The following is a 20,305-nucleotide window of genomic DNA, read 5'->3' on the forward strand; positions in this document are numbered from 1 at the left end:
CACATACTTTACATAGATTGTGTTACTTCCTGTCACATTAACACACTGTGCACTCTACTGTCCATGCTGTGAAACTGGAAATACTTTTGAATTTCGAACAGAACTTCTACAACTTTGCTTTACAGTCAATCGCAGCAAAGGAAAACAGCAAGATGGATTCACTGAATGTGAATTTTTTTGATTAATAGATTATTTAAATGATTTTCTAATGATCAACTGATTCACTGGCTATTCATTTCAGCACTACTCAAAACTAATGGCTATGCAAGCAGTGATAACACTCACATTTAACTATAGCTCCTTATCCTTCACTATACGTCCACTGTGTAATTTGTAATGATTACTGGGGCTCTGTTCATCTGTCCGGGAGTTCATCTATTTATCCAGCAGACCAGGAAGAGGGCACACAACATCCTGGAGAACAGAACTCCACTCCTGCTGTTCCCCTGGGTTTAACAGCAAGGTCAAGTGCACAGCAAATAGGTTCAAAGCCTCCTTGGAGTCTGGGGCCATATGGCTGGTAAGCAGGATGATTAATGAGAAATCTGGGCTCATATTAGGTTAATTGACTATGTTAGTCACCTCTTAGATATAAAGTTTCTTGTCCTTTGCACTGCTAATGTTGACTGCAGAAGTTAGCAAACAGCTTTTTGGAGAGTGACTTGGATTTGTGCTTTCAGATAGATTTTACTTTTCAACATCTTAAAAGCATCTAGTCTTATCCCTCTTGCTTTCAGAAAACATGGAAATCTTAAGGATGTTGCTTGTTCACACTGAAATGGTTTTTTTGGTTCATTTCATGGAGTAACTGGACGTAAACATCCATGAAAACGCTCAGTGTTTGTTTGTAACCTCACTAAGGGGTGTGGGAAGAGAGGGCGAGCGCGTCCCAGCCTTGGAGATATAGAAGAGGGTAAGTGAGCCATGCGGAGGAAGCCAGAGGGTGAGTGGTGATCTGTAAGACGATACCCTGCTACCTTCCCTGACCCCCCTGTCGGGCCACACTGTTACCTGGACAAGATGGGAGGTATTAAGTGGCCCGCTGTCCCGCTAGGTTGAGTTGCTGATCCGCTAGCCAGAGAGGAAAGCCAACCCCTACTCCCATCTTCACTTCAGTGGGAGCGTTTGTTTTGATTTTTGTCCTCTCTTTCTCACAGACAAACCTGAGAGGCCCAATTTATCTGGGATAGAGTGAGGGGAAATAGGGCGCCTTGCCACTTGAACACTAGAACTTTAAGCCGGCAATGGTTCGCTGACTCTCTCTGCCAATGTCTTCCTTGACTGTAATGCAATGCTGACATACACAGAACAACAGAGGGCTTTTGATAATACATTAATGACAGATGAATAAATAATACACCATGATATAATCACATCGTTGTCAAAAATTGGAATCAATGACTGAATATCCTGGTTCTCTGATATATATGGCAGGGGAAAAAAAGCAGATGAAAAGTGGACTCAATCAAAATCCATCATTTCCACCATGATTTCTGTTCAAGTGCAGTACACCTCTAGGTTTCCTACAACAAGTCATCAGTGTGTGCGGGTGCCCACCCACATCTTTAGGCCGGGCAACACAGGGACTGCCGAGAGAACAGGAGGAACAATTTGCTCATTCTCAAACAAGACATGGGGGCTTTGGATGAAGGGAAAAAAAAGACACCCAATATCCAAAATCCCTCTCTCAGGGCCATCATGTGAAGAATTCCCCCTCTTCTCCTCCTCCTGTGCCCTCCCTCCCTCCTTTCCTCTTCTCTTCTCTTCTTTTCTTTTTTAATCAAGCCGTCTGGGGTTGTCAGGTCTTTTGAGACGAGGACTCCCAGCCATGTGAAAAGTTAATCCCTTGTGGGCCTTCTTCTCCGTGGCGCTCATCTCCCTGGGAACACTGGTGGTGGCTTGTAGGCAGGTGGTAGCGGGTGGGGGGAGGTGGAAAGGAAGAGGGGATGGATGGAGGGATGAACACAGGGCCACCCTGACCAATGGATAAAGTGGCGCAGATTCTCTCCAAATCCTCCATTACTAACTCTGAATCCCACACCTGAACTTGGAGCCTTACTCCATGTACTTTGCCACATGCCCACCCTCCAGCCCCCCCACACACACACCACCACAACTAGCCCGACTCCACTCCACACAAACAACACTACTTCCCTCCCCTCCTCTACACCTCCCTGCCACCCTCCACCCACTCTCTCTCAGTCCCTAACTCCAAGACCTTTTGATGAGGTTCCCTGCCTGACCGACAGACGGCTAGAATAGAGAGCGGAGAGGATTTGCGGCATGGAGAGCTGGTCGAGTGGCTTCTGAAGGATGACAGTGGTTCACAATGGAGAGGGTACTCCTGCTGCATTGTGCCCCAAACCTCGCCTGCACAGCATCAACCCCACCCCGTCCACCCACCCACCCCCAGCCACTTGGCTTCAACCGTTCCTCTTTAGCCGTTTCACTGTGTGTCAAAGCAACAATCCCGACAGGCTCCTCTCGGGCCCTCTGCCAAGAAATGAAGGACATGATAGATAACAATGGAGAAATGAGGAGCTTTTGTCAGGATTCGCTCAATGAACTGTTTCAGGGACACCAACAGCAAGTACAAGGTGCCGAGGGACCAACTGTCTCTTTTGCGTCAAAGAAATCATATTTCTGGTTGAATGGTGGAAGGCAGGAAGGTCAGAGAATGCGGCTCACAAAAAGCCTCCTCTAGCAGCCTGAAGGAGACAGAAAAATGCACACTTGAATGCTTTGCTTGCAGTGCACTTTTTCTTCCTCTGCCTCCCTCTTAGAGCGAAGTGCCATTGGAAATATAGACAGGCTCAGTCAGCCATCTTAATCTCTCTCCGCTGTCCATCTCACGCTCACTCAATCCACCGTGACCCCACACACTCTCTCTCTTTCACACACATACAAATGCGCGCACAGTCGCACACTCTCATTCGCCTTCTCCCCTCCTGCTACCAAAGCCCCCCCCCCACCCTAAGAAAAGAGCTCGAGGCAGAGAGAATCTCTGTTGGTGGGGCGTACAGGGCGAGATTTGGGAGTTTGCAAAGGTCAGCACGGACTTTGTTCAATCTGAGGGTTTATCTCAGCAACAGCAGGGCAGGACAATGGGGCCGCTTGCCGCGCGACAGAAACCCAAGCTGTGGCAGCTAAATTACTTCACTGATAAGGCCGAATTAGAAGCACTGGGACCCCGGAGGCCAGGAAAAGAGGAGGAGGGGGGCAGCAAAAAAGAAAGGAAAGAGACGAGAAATAGAGAGGGAGGCCACATAAGGTTGAAAGAGGCAGTTGAAAAATCAATGAATCACAAAAGATTTAAGGCCGGGTTTCATCTGGGCATAATTAAAGCACACTTCGAGTATTTTGTCCTAAAAGCATGCAAGGTCTATTTCACAGAAATTTTTACGGGACATAAACATATTTGTATATAAATGTGCTGCTGAACACAAGACTCTGTGAGGGATCCTCATAGGGCCCTGTGGTGATCCATCATGTTAGAGAGAGAGAGAGCACTGTGCTGTGCTCTGTGAGTGTGTGTCTGCGTGTGTACAAGAAAAGGAGTAAAGTAATAAAAAGGGAAAACAGGAAACAGAAAGTGGTGTAAACACAGCAAGTGTTGGTGACTTGTAGACTCTCAGGGTTGGAAAGGAGCTGACATCCTCTACTTGAGCAGTTTGATGGGCACCATTGTTCAGGCGAATGTGCTGGTGTGCTATGATGTTTTTCTATATTACAGCTCGAACCCCCATCTCTCTCTCTCTCTCTCTCTCTCTCTCTCTCTCTCTCTCAGCAACATCAGTTACACAAGGTTAAAGGCACTTAGCACTTGTTCAGAAAGTGGCATTGTGAGCTCTTGGCCAGCAGAGGGGAGCAGGCTTTGTTACCAGAAAACACTCAGGTCCAATAAAATAACAGCAAACAGAATAACATCAATAGAAGCAATAAGGTTTTGAGTATTTGATATTTCCTGTAGAATAATGGGTGATAGTGTATGACTTACAGAGGCTGCTAAGGGAATAAAGAGGACATATATGATATATTTCACATGAAATTGACAAATGCTACTTTGACGTTTTTCATATGATTATTTATATATACATATAACATTGTTATTATCCTCAGGTGAGGGTGGGGTCAGTTTCTCTATAGTATAGTAGTACCCAGTCACACTCCCCTCCGCAGTAAGACAATGCTTTTGTTCTACTGTTTGGCAAATCTTCCACGGCACATGGCTCAAGCCTAAGAGTCTCAAGAGAAGCCGTGGTACCAGGTGGCATGCTGGGTACCGCCGCGTACCAGCTACACAGACATCAGCTCACCTCCTCTCCAGAAAGAGTGACACAGAGCAGAATCATATGATATTATGGAGAGACAGAGTGACTGAGAGGCTTGCACTGCACTGCACTGCACTGCTCCGGCCATTAGGGAAATGTCATGGTTAGCCTCTCTCACCTCCTCTCTTCCACTGGACATTCAAATGAATAGTCAGGTTGCTGATCCCCATGGTGAGAATAAAGTGAGGGGTAAAAAACCTATTATTTGTTTTCATGATGATTTCTTCACTCTTTTGTTTATCTAGTTTTTTCATCTGTGACATTCCTGGAACATACATTTTTATTTTGATAAAACATGGCTTTGGTTTGACTATAGTTTCTTGACTGAAAGTGATTGTTAATCAATGTCGAAGACCCTATTTTTTACTTCAAGTCTGTAGAGTCACTTTCCCTCTTGTTGCATATGTAAATAAAAGCCTTGGTGACAGCTGCATTGGAAAAGTAGAGAATCAGGACACCCACACACTGTCATCACTTGCTAGTTATGTAATTTTACATGGTGTCTGGAGTCTCGCTATGAGAAGACTAAACTGATTAGCATGGTGTGTTTTTGCTCCCAAGAAACACTAGACTCATATCTTAGTCATCTTTTAACAATAAAATCCCAGTAAACCTCTCTCCAAGCAGTTGTGCTCCAGAATATTGTACCTCTGATGACAACAAAAAAACAAAAAACATCAAAATCAACTACCATTCCCAGGCACTACACGACCACTAAACATCAAACAGCGCCGTCACGGTGACTCGTGTTCAAAATAATGCAAACAAATTGAATGAGGCAATGATATCTCAAAAATGAAGTGTCTGGGAAACATCTGTTTCAACTGTTATTTGTCATCTTGACACGAGCACTTGTTCTAAATTAAGATATTGCTTCAAACTCCTGGTGAGATCCTGTTTTAGTTGGGAAATCTGGCAGATTTAGGATTATGTGGAGGGTGGACAAATGCCCAAGATGATTAATGAACAAAAATGTGGACATGTGCGTCTGTGTGCATAGACACACAGGCGCACGTACAAACCCAAATATGCACACCTCTACAAATCTTGACTCTGTCAAAACCTCCTTGTTGTCTCATGCAGACGAGACGCCAGGTCCTGCTCGCAGTGACAGTGGTGGAGAAAATGAGCGAAAATCACTCGAGCGATTCCGGAAACTTTCCAAAGTAAAGACATCCCGGCGTGTTCGACACTTCAACGATTCAACACTGTTTTTACATCTGATGTCGTCATCGTGCTCAGCTTCTCACTCTCCCCTGTTATTCTAAATGACCGAGTAGAGGAAAGAATAACATGGGAGAATGTCTTTTCCCTGCCTGCCTGTGTCTCTTTGTCTTTGCGTGGATGTATGTACGCTGCGATGTACAGTTTACACGCCTGTGCATGTCTATGTGTTCAGCACAGGATTAACACCTCATCTATCTGGAGCTTTAAAACAAAAATAAATGTGTAAAAGTCAAAGGACAGAAAAGTTTGTACTATCTGACGTTGTAAGATGACTGGTTAGTGAGCAAGTCTTAAGAGGGCCCTTCAGGCTGTTTGAGAGACACACACTGTGATGCAGTGTTAGTCCCCGCACCTTATAAAAAGTAATTAAAAAGGCACAGTCTCGTGCTTCAGATTCTGTCTGGGCTCACTCCTCATGAACTGAGGACTACACAAGAATTGCAAGGAATTAACGAATATAGATATTTCTACAGCCAATTCTTTTGGGCCGTGTTGTGTATCTGATTATGGAAAATGGCAATCACAACAGCCACGGGAACCTGATTAATAGGTCACCACCTCCTGCTTGAGGCACAGAAATGTTAAGCGGCACAAGGGATTGAGATTTAATGTGAGGGAGAAAGGAAAGTGAGTGAAAATGGAAGAAAGAGTGAGTGATCTGTGACTAACAAAGGTCTTTCATTAGAGGGCTTGCACTTCTACACTTCTGGATACACAAGTAACACACACAGATATTTCACAATTACAACAGAAAAGTCAGAGCTGAGGTAAGATGAGCCTTGTTTCGTTTCATATTTATAAATATCACCCTTGCAGCAAGTACAGCGAAGACCGAAGAAGATATTTCAACATAAGAGCGTGAGTCTAATCACAAGCATTAACCGCCTTGGACAAATGTCATCATCTCCCACTGCGCAAAGACCAGTATCACTGTCTGCTCCAGCCCTGAGGCCCTCACTGATGGGACTATTCATCAGAGCAATCATGAACGATGGGGTTTCACTGGATACACGGTGAAAGAGAGGGGGAGAGGAGGATCGGACAGGAGTTACCTGTGCTTCGCCACAGAGGACTGATGGGTCAATGTGAGGGTTTTTAAATTAATGTTTAAAGCAAGTCTGCAGAGAGAAACCTCACGCAATAAAGGATGGCATTGTGGTGGAGATGCGTGAGGAGACTGTGGAGGGGTTATTCAGGCAAACAAGAGGTCCCATTGAGAATGCTTGGCTGAAGTGGCTGAGGTCTGAAACCAATGACCAAGTAATAACAGCCCAAATCCCAGGGACAATATTTGTTGAGTTCCACTCTCTTCAAAGATGGATGACTTTGCCCCATGTACTTCCTCGGGAGCCTGCGCACCTTTCATCTGAGCCCTGCAGATTAATTTATTAACTAATTAACAGATGTTGGTAATGAGTTATGAACAAATGATAAGGCATCAGGCTTCTAATCAAACCTGACATTTAATTTGCTGCCCTGCTTCCTCGTTATCAATTACCGTGTTCACTGAAGATAATTGACAATGGTTTGCACTGGGACACAGGAGGCTTTTCTTTAACAGCTTCTTTAAAAAAAAGCCCCATGCTGCAGTGGTGTTTCTAGGGGCAACAGCGACCATATGTTTAATATTAGATGGAATCTGTTCCACTGGAGTGCTCCGAAAGCTGGGAAAATTGGATTAAATTGGCTAATGGCATGTTTAAAACCTACATAAAATGAACGTGAATGGAAGATATTACAACACCCAGGCCCAGGACTTGTGGTGTTACGCTCTCTCTCTGGTGTTTTTGCTCTGTGTGTAAACTTGGGGTTTCTGTCAAAGTCAAATAATGATGACAGAAAACCGCACACTGTTGGTCAATACTGTTATTAGAAACCGCAGGTTTGATATCCCTTTCATTACATTGTGGGACTGAGCACATGTGCCAGAGTAACTCCTTATGTTAACACATAATTTTATATATCAGATTGTGACAAAATGCAGTTTGGTGTAAATTCATAATCTGCAAAATCTCAAAAGGGTAGGTAGGCACTGCCCATATGCAAAACTAAAAAGCTTCAGGTAAGAGAGAGTATGTGTGTACTTGAGTGCAATTTAAATATTGTAGGTCTTGTTAAAAAAGTCATTTTTATACTAATCCCTGGTAGTTGAGAACCATGTAGTCAGATTCATGTTTCATGAGTTATTTTCTGATACCATATGTGAAAATGTGTGCGTGTGTGTGTGTGCGTGTGTGTGTGTTCATTCACAATCCATCTGTAGAGGGGTGGCAGCAGCAGCAGCAGCAGTCTCAGTAATGGATATCTCAAAACTTACTCCATAACTACTGTGGCTAAGTGGAAAAATGTGCTTTTTCTTTTGGACCTTCTATTTTTTTTTTTTTTTGTTGGGGTGGGCGATTTAGGCAAACTGACCCTTCAATATACTATTATCCTCTACTTTCCAATGAAACTAGGCCTGAGTAGGTAAAGCCAAAGGCCTGCTGTTTTTCATGTTAAGTGCTTCTGGGAGAAGTACTCTCAACTCAAGGCCATGCTCATCAGACCATGGTCCTGATTTGATTACTAAAAGACATGATAATGACCCCATTTACGTGAAAAGCTTCACTCATGCTATACAATAGCCTGCACAGTAGGGGTCAAAGTTAACTGCGAGTAATGTCAAGACTGTGTCTAAAATGGATGATGAACAAATGGATTTTATGAAGGACTTGAGGTTTCCTGTGTTATGGTTAGTGGGTGCTTAGTTTCTTTGACTTTAACCAGCACTCATAATTGAAACACCAGAGCATGACTGCCGCTGTGAGAACACTGGAAAGCGAATTAATCAAATCAAGTAGAAAGCGACTCTATCTCTCATTATCTCGTTCCCTTGCGTCTCATACTATCCATTCGCTGACTGTGACTACTGTCTCATGGCAGTCTGGGGGAGTTTCTGCTTTATCAGGTCGGTACCAGTCACCTTAAGGGCCAAACATCAAGATAAAAAACACCTTTCTGTGGGAAGCAAACAGATCAGACAAGTTGCAAGCTGCACCTTGAATGTCCTGTTGGGATATCTTGCAGCATAAGTGCTTGGCCATCCGCCCTCCTCAGGCAACATACAAAAGGCGAGCAAACACTTTAGGAGGCGAGAGGTGGGTCAGGATAGATAAGTGTCAGGGTGCGCCAGTACTTCTTCTCCCCAACGTTTGGAGACAAGGACGTTAGCTTAGCTCAGTGATTAGGTGGCGAACAAAAGGAGCACATTGTCAGCACGAGGGGCGAGCTGTCAGGTCAGAGGTTTCAGATCCTGATGGAGATGATGCCATGATGCCATGACCGGACGGGCATGTGTCACGTAGGACCTTGGCGGCATGAGAGTGCCCGCCAGACGTCTTAGCCTATCACTAAGTCAATACGAGGGTAAACAGAAGAGCTAGCATACTTTTCACCTCTTTCCACACATCACTGGATGAATGATGCTGATATGGAAAATCACCCCACGAAAAGTAAATAGAAAGAGAATGAGGGACTGAGAGACATAAGTTTGCCAGGCAACAATGTCATCCCAAGGTCCACGGCTGCAAACAGACAAATATGGCTGGAGGGGTGACATGGACTCTTGTATTGACCTCGTTCAAAGGATCTACACATCAATGCACATCCCTAAAATCAAAATGCACATTTTGTCCTTGTTATATCCTCCCTTGTGTGAATATAGGAAACCCTTAAGGGTATTTATATTCTATAGGTTGACAACACCAAGCTTGGTAATTACAAGTTTAGCAGCTTCTGAACTGTGCAAAACTGGCAGGGAAGAGAGTGTGTCTTCTCAGGCTAGGAGTAAGTGACAGAGCGAAACACTCAAGCTGGAGAAACACAAGCGGGTGAGAAAAGACAAAGCTAATAGGACCTGGAGGAGTTTCAAATCCCATGATTCAGAGGTGCAAAGACACACCCAGTGGTCACAGGGTAAGGAGACGTGAGAGTAAACACCATTAATATCGCATCGGAAAGGCTTGGCCACATTGTTTGCTTGCTTCACGAACGTTCAGAATGCAAACAGGGATTTGATTTTCCTTGTTTTTCATTTTCTACAGATCAAAGACGGAGCTGCAGTTCGTTTTATGCATCCTTCCTCCTTTCAGTAAGGATTTATCATCATTTCATTTCCAACATTACGATTTTTCCCCCCTACAGTATATGACATGAGACACCTCAGCTAATCCACAGATGTGTTGCCCTCTCTGCTGCCATCTTGACACCCAAGGGAGTTAGATCAGTGAGTCCACTGAATGCCACTCAGTAAAGAGCACAATACCTCCAGTCATTGTATGGTGACATGTCTCTATCATTGAGCAAGTTAGGCCAATCTACCAAGCAGATAATAGCAGCTGTCACTCTGACAGTAGATCCCCACACTGGACTCTCTGAGGGCCTCTCCTCACACTGCTTGCTCAGGCCTTCCTGTCCTGGGGGACTGGCAGCCCTATACACACAACCAGACAGAGACACACGTGCGCGGGCACACACACATACGGTAGACCTGGGGCCCTGCCGTTCTATCATGTTGTGCTAAAGGGGAGCATAATGGTTTTTAAATGGATGACTTGGTGCTGGCCCAGAGAGGGAGTCTGAGACAGAAGAGAATGGCCATGGCCTGCAGCGAAGCAGCTCTTAGATTGAGCTGTCCGTCTCGCTGAAATGAGTATGAGTTAACACCTCTTCCAGTCCCCTACGCCCCGGGACAGACAATAGTAGGCTTCCTCTTTTCTTCTCTCTCTTGCTCTTATACTCTTTCACTCTCGCTTTCTATTATTCTCTGTGTTTCTCAGAGACCAGCAATCTACACCTCCACTGACATATCCAGAAAGCACTACAGTGTCCGCCATGAGATTGTTAGAGCTGTTTGGCTTCGTTGGTAGACCGCGGTGCTTGCAAAGCCAACATATAATGAGTTATTGCCAGTCTTAGTAAAAGATCCACAAAAATGCAGTCGATGTAGTTAAACTGTTTTGGGCTCAAGTGTACTACTGCAGATGGCATATATCATTGTTGATGGGTGAAAACCTTGTAACTGTAATTTTGGTGATTTTGTGTTGTTAAGGATTACAGGGCTACAGTAACATGTGAAGGACAGTCTCCCTTTGACTACAGTACAAGCTAATTCAAGGCTGTTTAACTATTTGAGGCATTTTAGGAGAAAACTGTTTTCACACATCTTTGGTGGTTCATTCCAATTTATTATAAAACAGAAGCACTGACAAACTAATCACTGTGATAAGAAAATTAAGCACTCAATCTAATTCCGTCTCCCTCCCAAGACGGGCTGAGCTGTAATGTATTGTAAGAGGTATTGGTCAGATATGATCATACTGACACCTCAGATGACATCATTTCTCACAACACTTCCCCCCTTGTCTTGGCAGGGAACCGGCATAACACAGAGATATTAGCAGAATTTCCATGAAGCGTTAAGCTCCTCCTGTGTTTCTGATGCTGTGAGAAATATGTTTTTTAGATCTTCTTTTCTTCTTCTATCCATCCCCATTAATCCTTGTACCTCTCTCACTCCTTTGAACATCTTTTTTCACTCAGCCATACTTTTGGTGCCCCCTCGCCTGTCTATTTGTCTAAGACCAGAGGCAGTAGATGAGTAGAGGGGTAAATTGTTAAAGGGGGGGAGAAAGTGGGTGTACGGGACTCCTAGGGGAGTCTCTTGATGACTATCAACAGGCTGACTGTTATGACTATCTGTGATAAGAGTCTGGGAGAGGAGAACCCCTGAAGGCTTCCAGCCCCAAACCAGACGGGATATCTTAAGAAAATAATACAGCCTGAGTCGGAGTCAGTCCTCCAATGACCATTAAGGAGGAGAAAGAAGAAGACGGCTCAATCGTTCCCTTTTGACAGGTTGCAAGACCAAAGATTTCACTGCATAGGTAAATGGGCAACATGTATCTTGACACACAATCTAAAACAATTGGATTTCCAAACGGGGTGGCACATGAACTTAAAACTGATAAACAAGGAGGCAAACAACTTTGCAATATGATGTTCAAACATTGGTAGGGGAGTTAGGCATCCTACCTAAGAAGTGCTGAGATATTAATCCCAAAGTAGCCAATAAAACTTTGGACATTTTAAAAGTGCAACAATATGCTGAGTCTCTCCCTTTCTGAGGCAGTGTGAGTGCACATGTGAATAGCTCTCTTTAGAGCTGAAGGTGGCTTTTTTTCCTCCTTACAAGCCGGAGAGCTAAAGCTTAGATAATGAATATGCATTAGTTTGGTGTCTGGAGAGACAAAAAGGAAGGAGGAAAACCGAGAGAAGAGAGAAAACATGCGAGCTACGGAGAAAGTGTAGCCTTTGGAGAAGTGCCCTTTGCACCCTGAATGGATAGCCATAATATGAACTTTAAAAAAGGAAAATGTTCAGCTTGGCACTCTGCCATATAGCGTGTGCCTGTGTGCTCTAATCTCCAGCATGCGCCTACAACTGTTGGGAAGAAAATAAAACAAAAAAAAGAGACTTGAAAGAAAGGAATTGGAGTTGTTGAGAGTGAACCAAGAGGTTTTCCTTTATACATTTCAATGACTGATATGGACAGTAAAGCAATGTTCTATGAATGTTTTTTCTTAGGAAGAAACCTCAGGAGAAATACTTTTGAAGATATAACCACTAGTGTCAACTGTACAAGTCCTAAACTACGCTTTACTCTCCCTGTTTAACACCATTGAACAACTCCCATCTGTTTTTATTGCAGTACATCAGTAGCAGGAAACAATGATGTTAGGAGATGTGTAATCTCATCGATTTTTCCTTCTCTACAAGTCATTTTTTTGTCTTATTAATTTATGTGGTCAAACATTCAACATAAAACATGTTCTTAAAATGACCAAGGTTTCTTTTTATGGCTTTCTAAAATCATAGTTACCAGAAACCGCATAAAAAAACTGTGTGAGAAATCCCTAAAAGTCATTGCATGACCTGTTGATCGTCTTACAACTTAATACATCAGCTAGTGGTGTCTAATTAAAGCATGCCACATCTTTTCAAACACAGTGTTCAAATGATTAACTCTCTATTCCTTATTGCATACAAATGTAACATGAGTCTATGTGAAAGACCGCCACCCTTAAAACGAGGAGTCAAGGAGTCAGTGAAATGAAAAGCAGGCCAGTATATTTCATCTCTGATTAGGTATACGAGAAGGAGAGAGAGGCAGCGAGAGAAAGAGATCAGGAGTTCCTTTTTTTTTCCTAATGAGCTTACTAAAGCAACTTCAATATCCTCTAATGTCATGTTGAAATGAAAATTAATAGTTCAATATGCAGCCACCGCATTGGGCTACGCTTCTTCCATTTCCATATCGAGTGGCGTGACCAAATGAGCGTGCTCGCTCGGACCGATGCCCAGAAAAGCTGATACCTCCACTAATCAGCCAGATTTTTCCATCTGACATTGCTGTGCTGCTGGAATTCTGCACTAGTGTGTTATGTATGTGTGTGCATGTGCGTCTGTGTGTCTGTGTGTGTCTGTGTGTGCCTGTGTGTGCGGGAATCAGAGATGAGGTCCAATCATTCAGGGGATGCAAATGGAGCAGGCATCTTTGCTGATGAAGAGGTAGATGCCTGTGAATACAGAGTGATGGCTGGAAATGTGAACGCATAAATGAAGAGCAGCTCGTCCGTTCACTTACCCCCTTCTGTGTCGTCTCATTGTTTCTATCACTCTTTCATTTCATATCTTACTGTGCATTTGTGTTTGTGACAAAACATGCGCGTGATGGGCAGTTACAGGAGAAATGAAAGGAGAAAGAGAGTGAAACTATGAAACAGTGGTTCTTACCTCCCATCCGTAGGAACTTTCCTTGACCGTGGCCCCATGATGCAGTGTGTTGTGCAGACCGAACCTCTCACCAGCGGCGATGCGGGTCTTGGCCCATACGCCCAGGCCGGCACCAGGCACGGAGGACTCCCGCAGCTCCAGATCACTGGGAATGGGAATGTCGTCAGGAATGTAGACGGGCGCCTCGTAGGGCGAGCCCTCCTTGGGCGTGGTGAAGTCCTGGTCATTGCTGCTGCTGTTGCTGTTGTTGTGGAGGTGGTGGTGGTGGTGGTGGTGGGTGGCGTAGATGTGGGGGTGTAGCAGGTGGTGGTGGTTGTTGTTTGGATGGGAAGGAGTCGGTGAGGGCAGGGGGGACATGTTCATGACGCCGTCCTCTGCATCGTCGTCTGGACTGTCAGCGCCACCTCCGCTGCCGGCCGCTAAACCTGGGAGGTCAGCCTCTGTGTCGTACATGCTGTCCACTGGCTCACTGTCATCTGGTAAAGAGACATATGGAGATGACGGTTAATGCCGTACACAGGAGGTGGAGGGAGAACACAGCATACAATGTCTTTAGAGATCACACCAACAGGACACTATACTATATATCCAATGACTTCTTGACCCTAAATAAGAACAAAAAAAACACCAATGTCCAAACTTATAAACTGTCAGAAAACCACACTGTGCAATGAGAAAATGTAGGTGTTGTGAAAAAAAAACACCTAGCACCATGATGACGGCCTTCACCAACAAAATGCAGACTTGACAGATTTTCCACAGGCTGTGTGAGAGGGCAATCAGATGAAGAGAGGAAGCTTCAGGCTGGCCAAGTCCTGGCTGGCTGGGAAATATTCTCAGTTCCATCACAGTCGCACAGTTTGTGAGCCAAGACTCATCTTACAAATAATGGTTCTGTCTATCGCTGACCTGGTTAGCCTCGTCACCTATTATTATTATCATGTCCACACACTGACAACATGATTGTGCCTGCGCTCCAGGATCCCACCACTCCAACACAAGTGAAAATGATGATGAGCACTGCAAGTGTGTGTGTGTGTGTGTGTGTGTGGACGCTGCATGTAATATTTGGCATTAAATTTCATCCCTTTTCTCTGTGTTATTAAGGAATTATCTTGAGGTTGAGGACAGTGAAGGTTTGTAAAATGTGCACATGGAAATCTGTCTCAGTCGTTGACATGTAAAGTCTGTGATGGGTGAGCACACAGTGTGTGTTGAGGTGTTTTTCGCCAAGCAACAGTGCAAAACCTTTGTGGAGTGAATATGAACTGGTCAAACTAGGACATAAATGAGAAATAATGAATGAGAAATCTGGCAATTTACACAGTTGTATTCACGGCTACTGATACATTTCAATCAGTAGTGAAGAACTGCATTAGCTCATCCAGCCTAGTCTTCATATACAGTCTATGTTTGTGTATGAGTGCCCCTTGGTTTTCTTCTCGGGACAGAGACTGGTGTCTTTAGTCAAAGCACCACTGCAGTTTTACTATTTAAAAGCAGAGACTGGCAATCAGCGGGCTAACTAGGCCCAAAATTGCAGCAGGAGTGGTTCCAATCAAGCTCTCTCCCTCTGCTAGCCTGCACACAGCCCGCTGCCAAACCTGCCATCGCATCCCAGGTTTCCGCTGGAGCTGCGACACGTTAAAATTTGCTTGTTAGTATGTGGCAGTTTATGAGCGCTCAATGAAAGTTTGTGAGTTGAATTTATTCCAATAACACTTTACCTAGGAGGTATCCTGTACATCACTAATCGCTTGAATTAAAGCAAAAAAAAAAAAAAATCTTACTGTGTATGCCTGGTAATGTGAAGTAGGGTTGGTGTGATTGATTGTAAATTGTAAATTCATAAGATTGAATGAGCTAATGAAGAAACCCAAGTAAGGAAAAGAGTCCTCATTGAATTTTGTACAAGAGCACATTCATCGCACAACGCATCAGTTTTTTGTTCTTTGATAAATATTTGGGTTTGGGCCCAGTGACAGATGTGGACTGTGAAAGCTGTTAAATTAACTGACATGTAAGTTTTAAATGTGAAATGTGAAACTATGAAAGCATGCGACAAGGGGTTTTCAGCGCCTGGCAAACCTGCAGTCTGTCCGAGCAGATCCGGGAAACTTATCATATAAAGCTGCAGCAGTAAAATCTAGCCTTTTATGACTGATTTTGCGTCATCCAGTGATTTTGACTGGAAAATAACCCATTTTTTTAATGATCACTGTTTCATAGGGGCTCAGACCAGGCGTGCAATTAAGCATTGGAACATGCGAGCAGCAGTAGCTTCCACTTTTCACAGATCAATTAAAGTTTTATAACTCGGCCCTATCTGCTGCTCCCTCTGCACAATCAAAAGTGTTTTGAGGCTGTTAAACACTTTTTTTTTTACACTTACTTTCTCTCTTCACTCCCCCACTCTCACTGGCACCTGACCCACTGAGAGCAATTTTGACAAGCAGAAAGACAGCCCTGGAAAATCTATTAAATACCATGTGGCTTTAAGAGCCTCTGTGCACAAAAATGCACAGATCACTACGTCAAATAATTGAGTAAGGACAAGGGGGAAAAATCCTTAATTTTAATGAACAAAACATCTTTTGTAAGATACATGAGGCAGTAAAGCAAGGCAGAAATTGCCTGGCAGTGTGGTGTTAAATAAGTTCAACTCTCAGTCATTACTTTGCTAATTCATAAAAAAAAAAGTTGCCTGGAGGGAGAAAAGTGGGAAATTTTTAGATTATTCACCATTAGAGACAAGCTCTCTCTGTCTTTCCTCCCTCTGTAACTCAAGCTGACCATGTTTGACCAGTGTTGAAAAAGGTTGCAGATGAGAAAAGTAAGCAGGAAAATAATGAAAGGGGCCAGAAAGAGGACGAAGAGGTGGAGGCGAAGAGTCTAAAAACTGACGACTGAGCTGCTTTTAAATAGCTGTATGTTAGCTCTGGGTCTCAACAGGCCCAGAAAGAGATGTTAGGTTCATCTCCCTGAAGACTTCTTAAAAAACACCCCGGCCAGATAGTGCCTTCCTCTCCCTGGCTCCTTATGTTGTTCTTTCTCTCTCTGTTCCTCTCGCCATCTCTTTCTCTTTTACGGGGAGCTATTTATCCTGATTACATCAGGGGTCAATCATTAATTCGCACCTTGGGGGTCCCGGTTCTGGCTGCGGCTACAATGGGCTGCTTGTTCAGTGGCTGTTATTCCAGTGGAAAACTACGCTGCTCAGCCTGTGAGCCGGGCCCAGGCCACATGAAGGCATCCCATTTATTTGATAAATTGTAAATGCGTGCCATAAACGGAGCTCTTTGCTTTGTAGCATGGCTTGCAATAACAAAGATTTTAGGGCACGTATGAACACAGATGCAGGCTATCACACAAACACACATCTGTTTGCAACTGCAGGAGCTGTTACCGTACTCTAAACACATGTGCAAGAGATCAGATGGTGTCGTAGGTAAAGATGATATCTCATAATTATTGCATGTCACAGTGAAATAACAAGATATGACATAGATATGACATTCATAGACAATGTCCCCTAAAGTACGCATTTGACAAATGTGAAAAATTAGCACATGAAGAAAAAGTCGAGCCATGACAGAAGAATCAATTAAATTTCCTTTCAAGAGTCAAGACTGAAAAACAGAAATTCTACAAAATATGAAATGCTGATAACATTGTAATCAGCGTTGCCATGGCAAAATAACTTGACACGGTGCTGAAAATCAGCGGTTTAATCGAAGGGCCTTACAAACAGGCAAATTGTTCTGTGGTTGTGTTTAATCAGCGCACTCTAGACTTAAATGCAGAGAGATAGAGATCTGGAGTCATTTTCTGCCGTCTGCCTGGGCGCGCACAAACACATGTGCCTTGTGGCATATAGACTTTGCTGTGTTGTCAGTGCAGTTTGAGTAGAAAAAAAACAACACTGACTGCATGCAAGACTTCTGAGAAGGAGCCTATAAATACTGCATCAAATAAAGACCAACTAATTTCTTGCAGAATAAGCAGTTGTGCCTTCATTGAAAGAAATCAGGAATCTTTGTAAAATCTTTTTTTTTTTTTTTTTTTCCCATGTACAAAAGATGCAAATATTGGAAAACACTGCAGACCACAGACTGGGAAAAAATGCCAACAATAGCTTTAGTATCCAGAGCCAGGTGTATGGTAGACAGCAAGCAGCAAAAGTGGAGTCACGGCTATGGCTATGATAACAAAAAAAAAAAGAAAAGAGTTGGAAATAGGACATGTTTGCCAGTGATGGCCATCATAAAGCACACACGTCCTACTTCTCTCCCTGCCTTTTCCCTCCAGCGCACACAAAGACTGTATCTCAGCCTGGCTGTAAATTGATCTGGTTCAATTCAAAAGGAAAGTCAGCCACTGATGAAAAGACAGTATCCAGGGAAAAGGCAAAACTATGCAAAAATCTGCACTGGCTCCAAATATGGGGAGAAAGGATCGTCTGGTTAAAGAAAAAAAAATCCTATGCAGGGGGAGAATGTGTGGACCATGACAGATATGAAAAATGGGTAGGTGGTTGAGCAATAAATGACCAAACATTTTGATGTGGGAGCTTTGTGCATACATGTATGCACATGTGCTTATAAATCTGTGAGGGGCAGCGCCAAATCTGCTGTTTGTGGCACTATAGTGCCAATATGGTCCCACTTAGCTGCGTTATTGGGCCACAGAATGATATTGGTACCTGTTTTTCTGTAAGCAGGCCTTTGATGATTCTGTCTGCACACAAAAGAGCTTAAACACCCTGCACTTTGAAACAGGGGGAGCAGAGGAGAGAGGCAGCTGTAAAACTCAAACAAGTGCAAATTAAAGGTAAAGCGAGCGAGATTGAGAGATGAAAAACTGTACGGCGGTGCGCTTTTTACACGGCGGTGGCATTCGGGGTACGGTACGCTCAGCTGCCAGAGGAGGGTGTCCGGGGGAGAAAGCGTGTGTTCGGTGCGTGCTTTTGTGTGTGTGGCAGCAGTGAGGAAGTAATGAGTGAGCAATGAGGGCACAGTCAGCTACAATACTAGCAATCCTCTCCAAGTGAGAACGCCACACTGTTTCCCCTTGTAAAAACACCAGGGAACATTTCCAAGCAACACTTAAAATTACAACATGGCTTCTTCAGAGCAGAGAAAGAAGCATCACGGTGCCAGGAAGAAAAAAAAAAGAGGAAGAAACAGAAAATGCAACATCTGAAGGCTCTTATATGTCTAAATCAAATATCATGTTTACGATGATGCACATGTCCTGCTGCTCTACATGACAACACAACTATAACATGCTTCAATAACCAAGATTATTTATGCTTCTTTGAGTCACAGTTTATTTATTATGTCGTAGAGACAATGCGTAGGAAGTCTTTTTATTGTATGACCAAAAATAAAAACAAAGCTCAACCACCAGTGTCATCTATTTTCTATACACATACACAGTTGATACAAGTGTGAACACACACATATAATACACACCAAGTGTAACGTGTTGGTGTTTGTATGTGTGTGTATGTGTGTCTTTGACCAGTTGTCGGTGGATATCTGTCTTTAACACCTGATGGGGGAGCTGTCTCTTGCCTGCTCTGCTCTGTTCTCTATGCTCGCTTCGCCTCAGAGCAAAACAAACATGGAGGTCTGTTGTCATCAGGGCGCTGCTACGTTTTACACAAGAAAATACAATAAAACGTGGTGTGGAGTTGTGGCTGAGAAGAGGGAGTCACCGCAGATTTTGCAGCATTAGTGGGAGGCGAAAAAAGTTACTATTGTTGGTTCACAATGTTTCCCGGTCAAGTCAGTCTCACTCAATTATCCCTTGCTACACACACATATTTACAGATTGATCAGTCAGTAACATTTCCACACACAAAAAAAGACCAACACAACTTTATGTAACTTGGTGACTGCAGCTCAAAACAGAATAGACTGTAGCTTTAGTCAGTTTGTGAGTGAGTGTGATGTGAGTGCACACTTTTGTGTTTGTGTGTAGTGCCAATACAACACGGCTGATGTATTGATGTGTTATTTGTGCTGAACAGCCTTCAGGCCTCCAATAGCACATGTGTGTTTGTGTAGTGTGTGTGTGTGTGTGTGTGTGTGTGTGTGTTTGAGAGAAAGATCAAGCCTCCAGGCAAATAGAAGACAGCAGGCAACCTCCTGCAGCTGAGAGCAGTGTGTGTGTGTGTGTGGTGGCCCTGTGGTCCCAGGGGCTTCGGGGCCCAGGCTGCTGCAGACATTTATTAACAGGGCAGATTAATAGCACTAGGAGAAAACATGTTCACAAACATGATAAATATTAATAATAATCAATACTGAGTTACATTTGCCAAATTGAGTTGCAAACAACCCCCCGGGGAGAGGGGAGGGGAGAATGGAGGGGGGGGGGTTCAGGAGGATGCAACAAGAAAGGAGAGAGAGGGAGCGTAAGCATCGGCAATGAGAAATTATAAAATAGATGAAGAGGGGAATCACATTATCACAATCACAATCTGTTCACGTACTAAACAAATCTCAGCGTTCATGTAATCCATGGCTTTCTTACTATACTTTAGATGCTACAGGAGCTAATGCGAGTCGTGCTCCTCACTGCTGAGTGACATGAATAAACAACCTAAACGTTTAATATGCCTCCCTTTGTTTGTGAGTATGGGGAGCAGTCAGACAAGTGACACCTTCAGGCCATGAAAGCAGTCAGAGTACATTCACCCAAACAACAAGGTGGTGTAGTGAAGTTTGAATGTCCGCCACTATAGTCAAATCTTCTCTACCATGTAAAACATTTCATAAATCAACTTTATTGTGTCTGTCCTCTTTGAATAGGCTTAGTTTTTTTTTTTTTTAAAGGATCAGATGGAGGAAGAAATCACATCTTGTCAGTGGGAGGGGTAGTGGGAATTAGGTGTCAATATCCAGAGAATT

The 20,305-nt window shown here is 43.7% G+C and overlaps 1 protein-coding gene across 24 annotated transcripts in view; it reads right to left on the reverse strand.

Annotated features, from left to right (window-relative positions):
• Positions 1–20,305, reverse strand: part of prdm16 (PR domain containing 16) — a 175,146-nt gene that overhangs the window by 102,130 nt on the left and 52,711 nt on the right. For all 24 annotated transcript variants that reach the window (XM_085781547.1, XM_085781549.1, XM_085781560.1 and 21 more), the window contains exon 2: positions 13,392–13,867. In XM_085781547.1, the coding sequence (XP_085637673.1) occupies positions 13,392–13,867 (476 nt within the window). The remainder of the gene's footprint in view (positions 1–13,391; positions 13,868–20,305) is intronic.

The sequence above is a fragment of the Trachurus japonicus genome, chromosome 7, assembly GCF_045865225.1.
Source record: "Trachurus japonicus isolate A0001 chromosome 7, Traja_1.0".
NCBI classification, from domain to species: domain Eukaryota; kingdom Metazoa; phylum Chordata; class Actinopteri; order Carangiformes; family Carangidae; genus Trachurus; species Trachurus japonicus.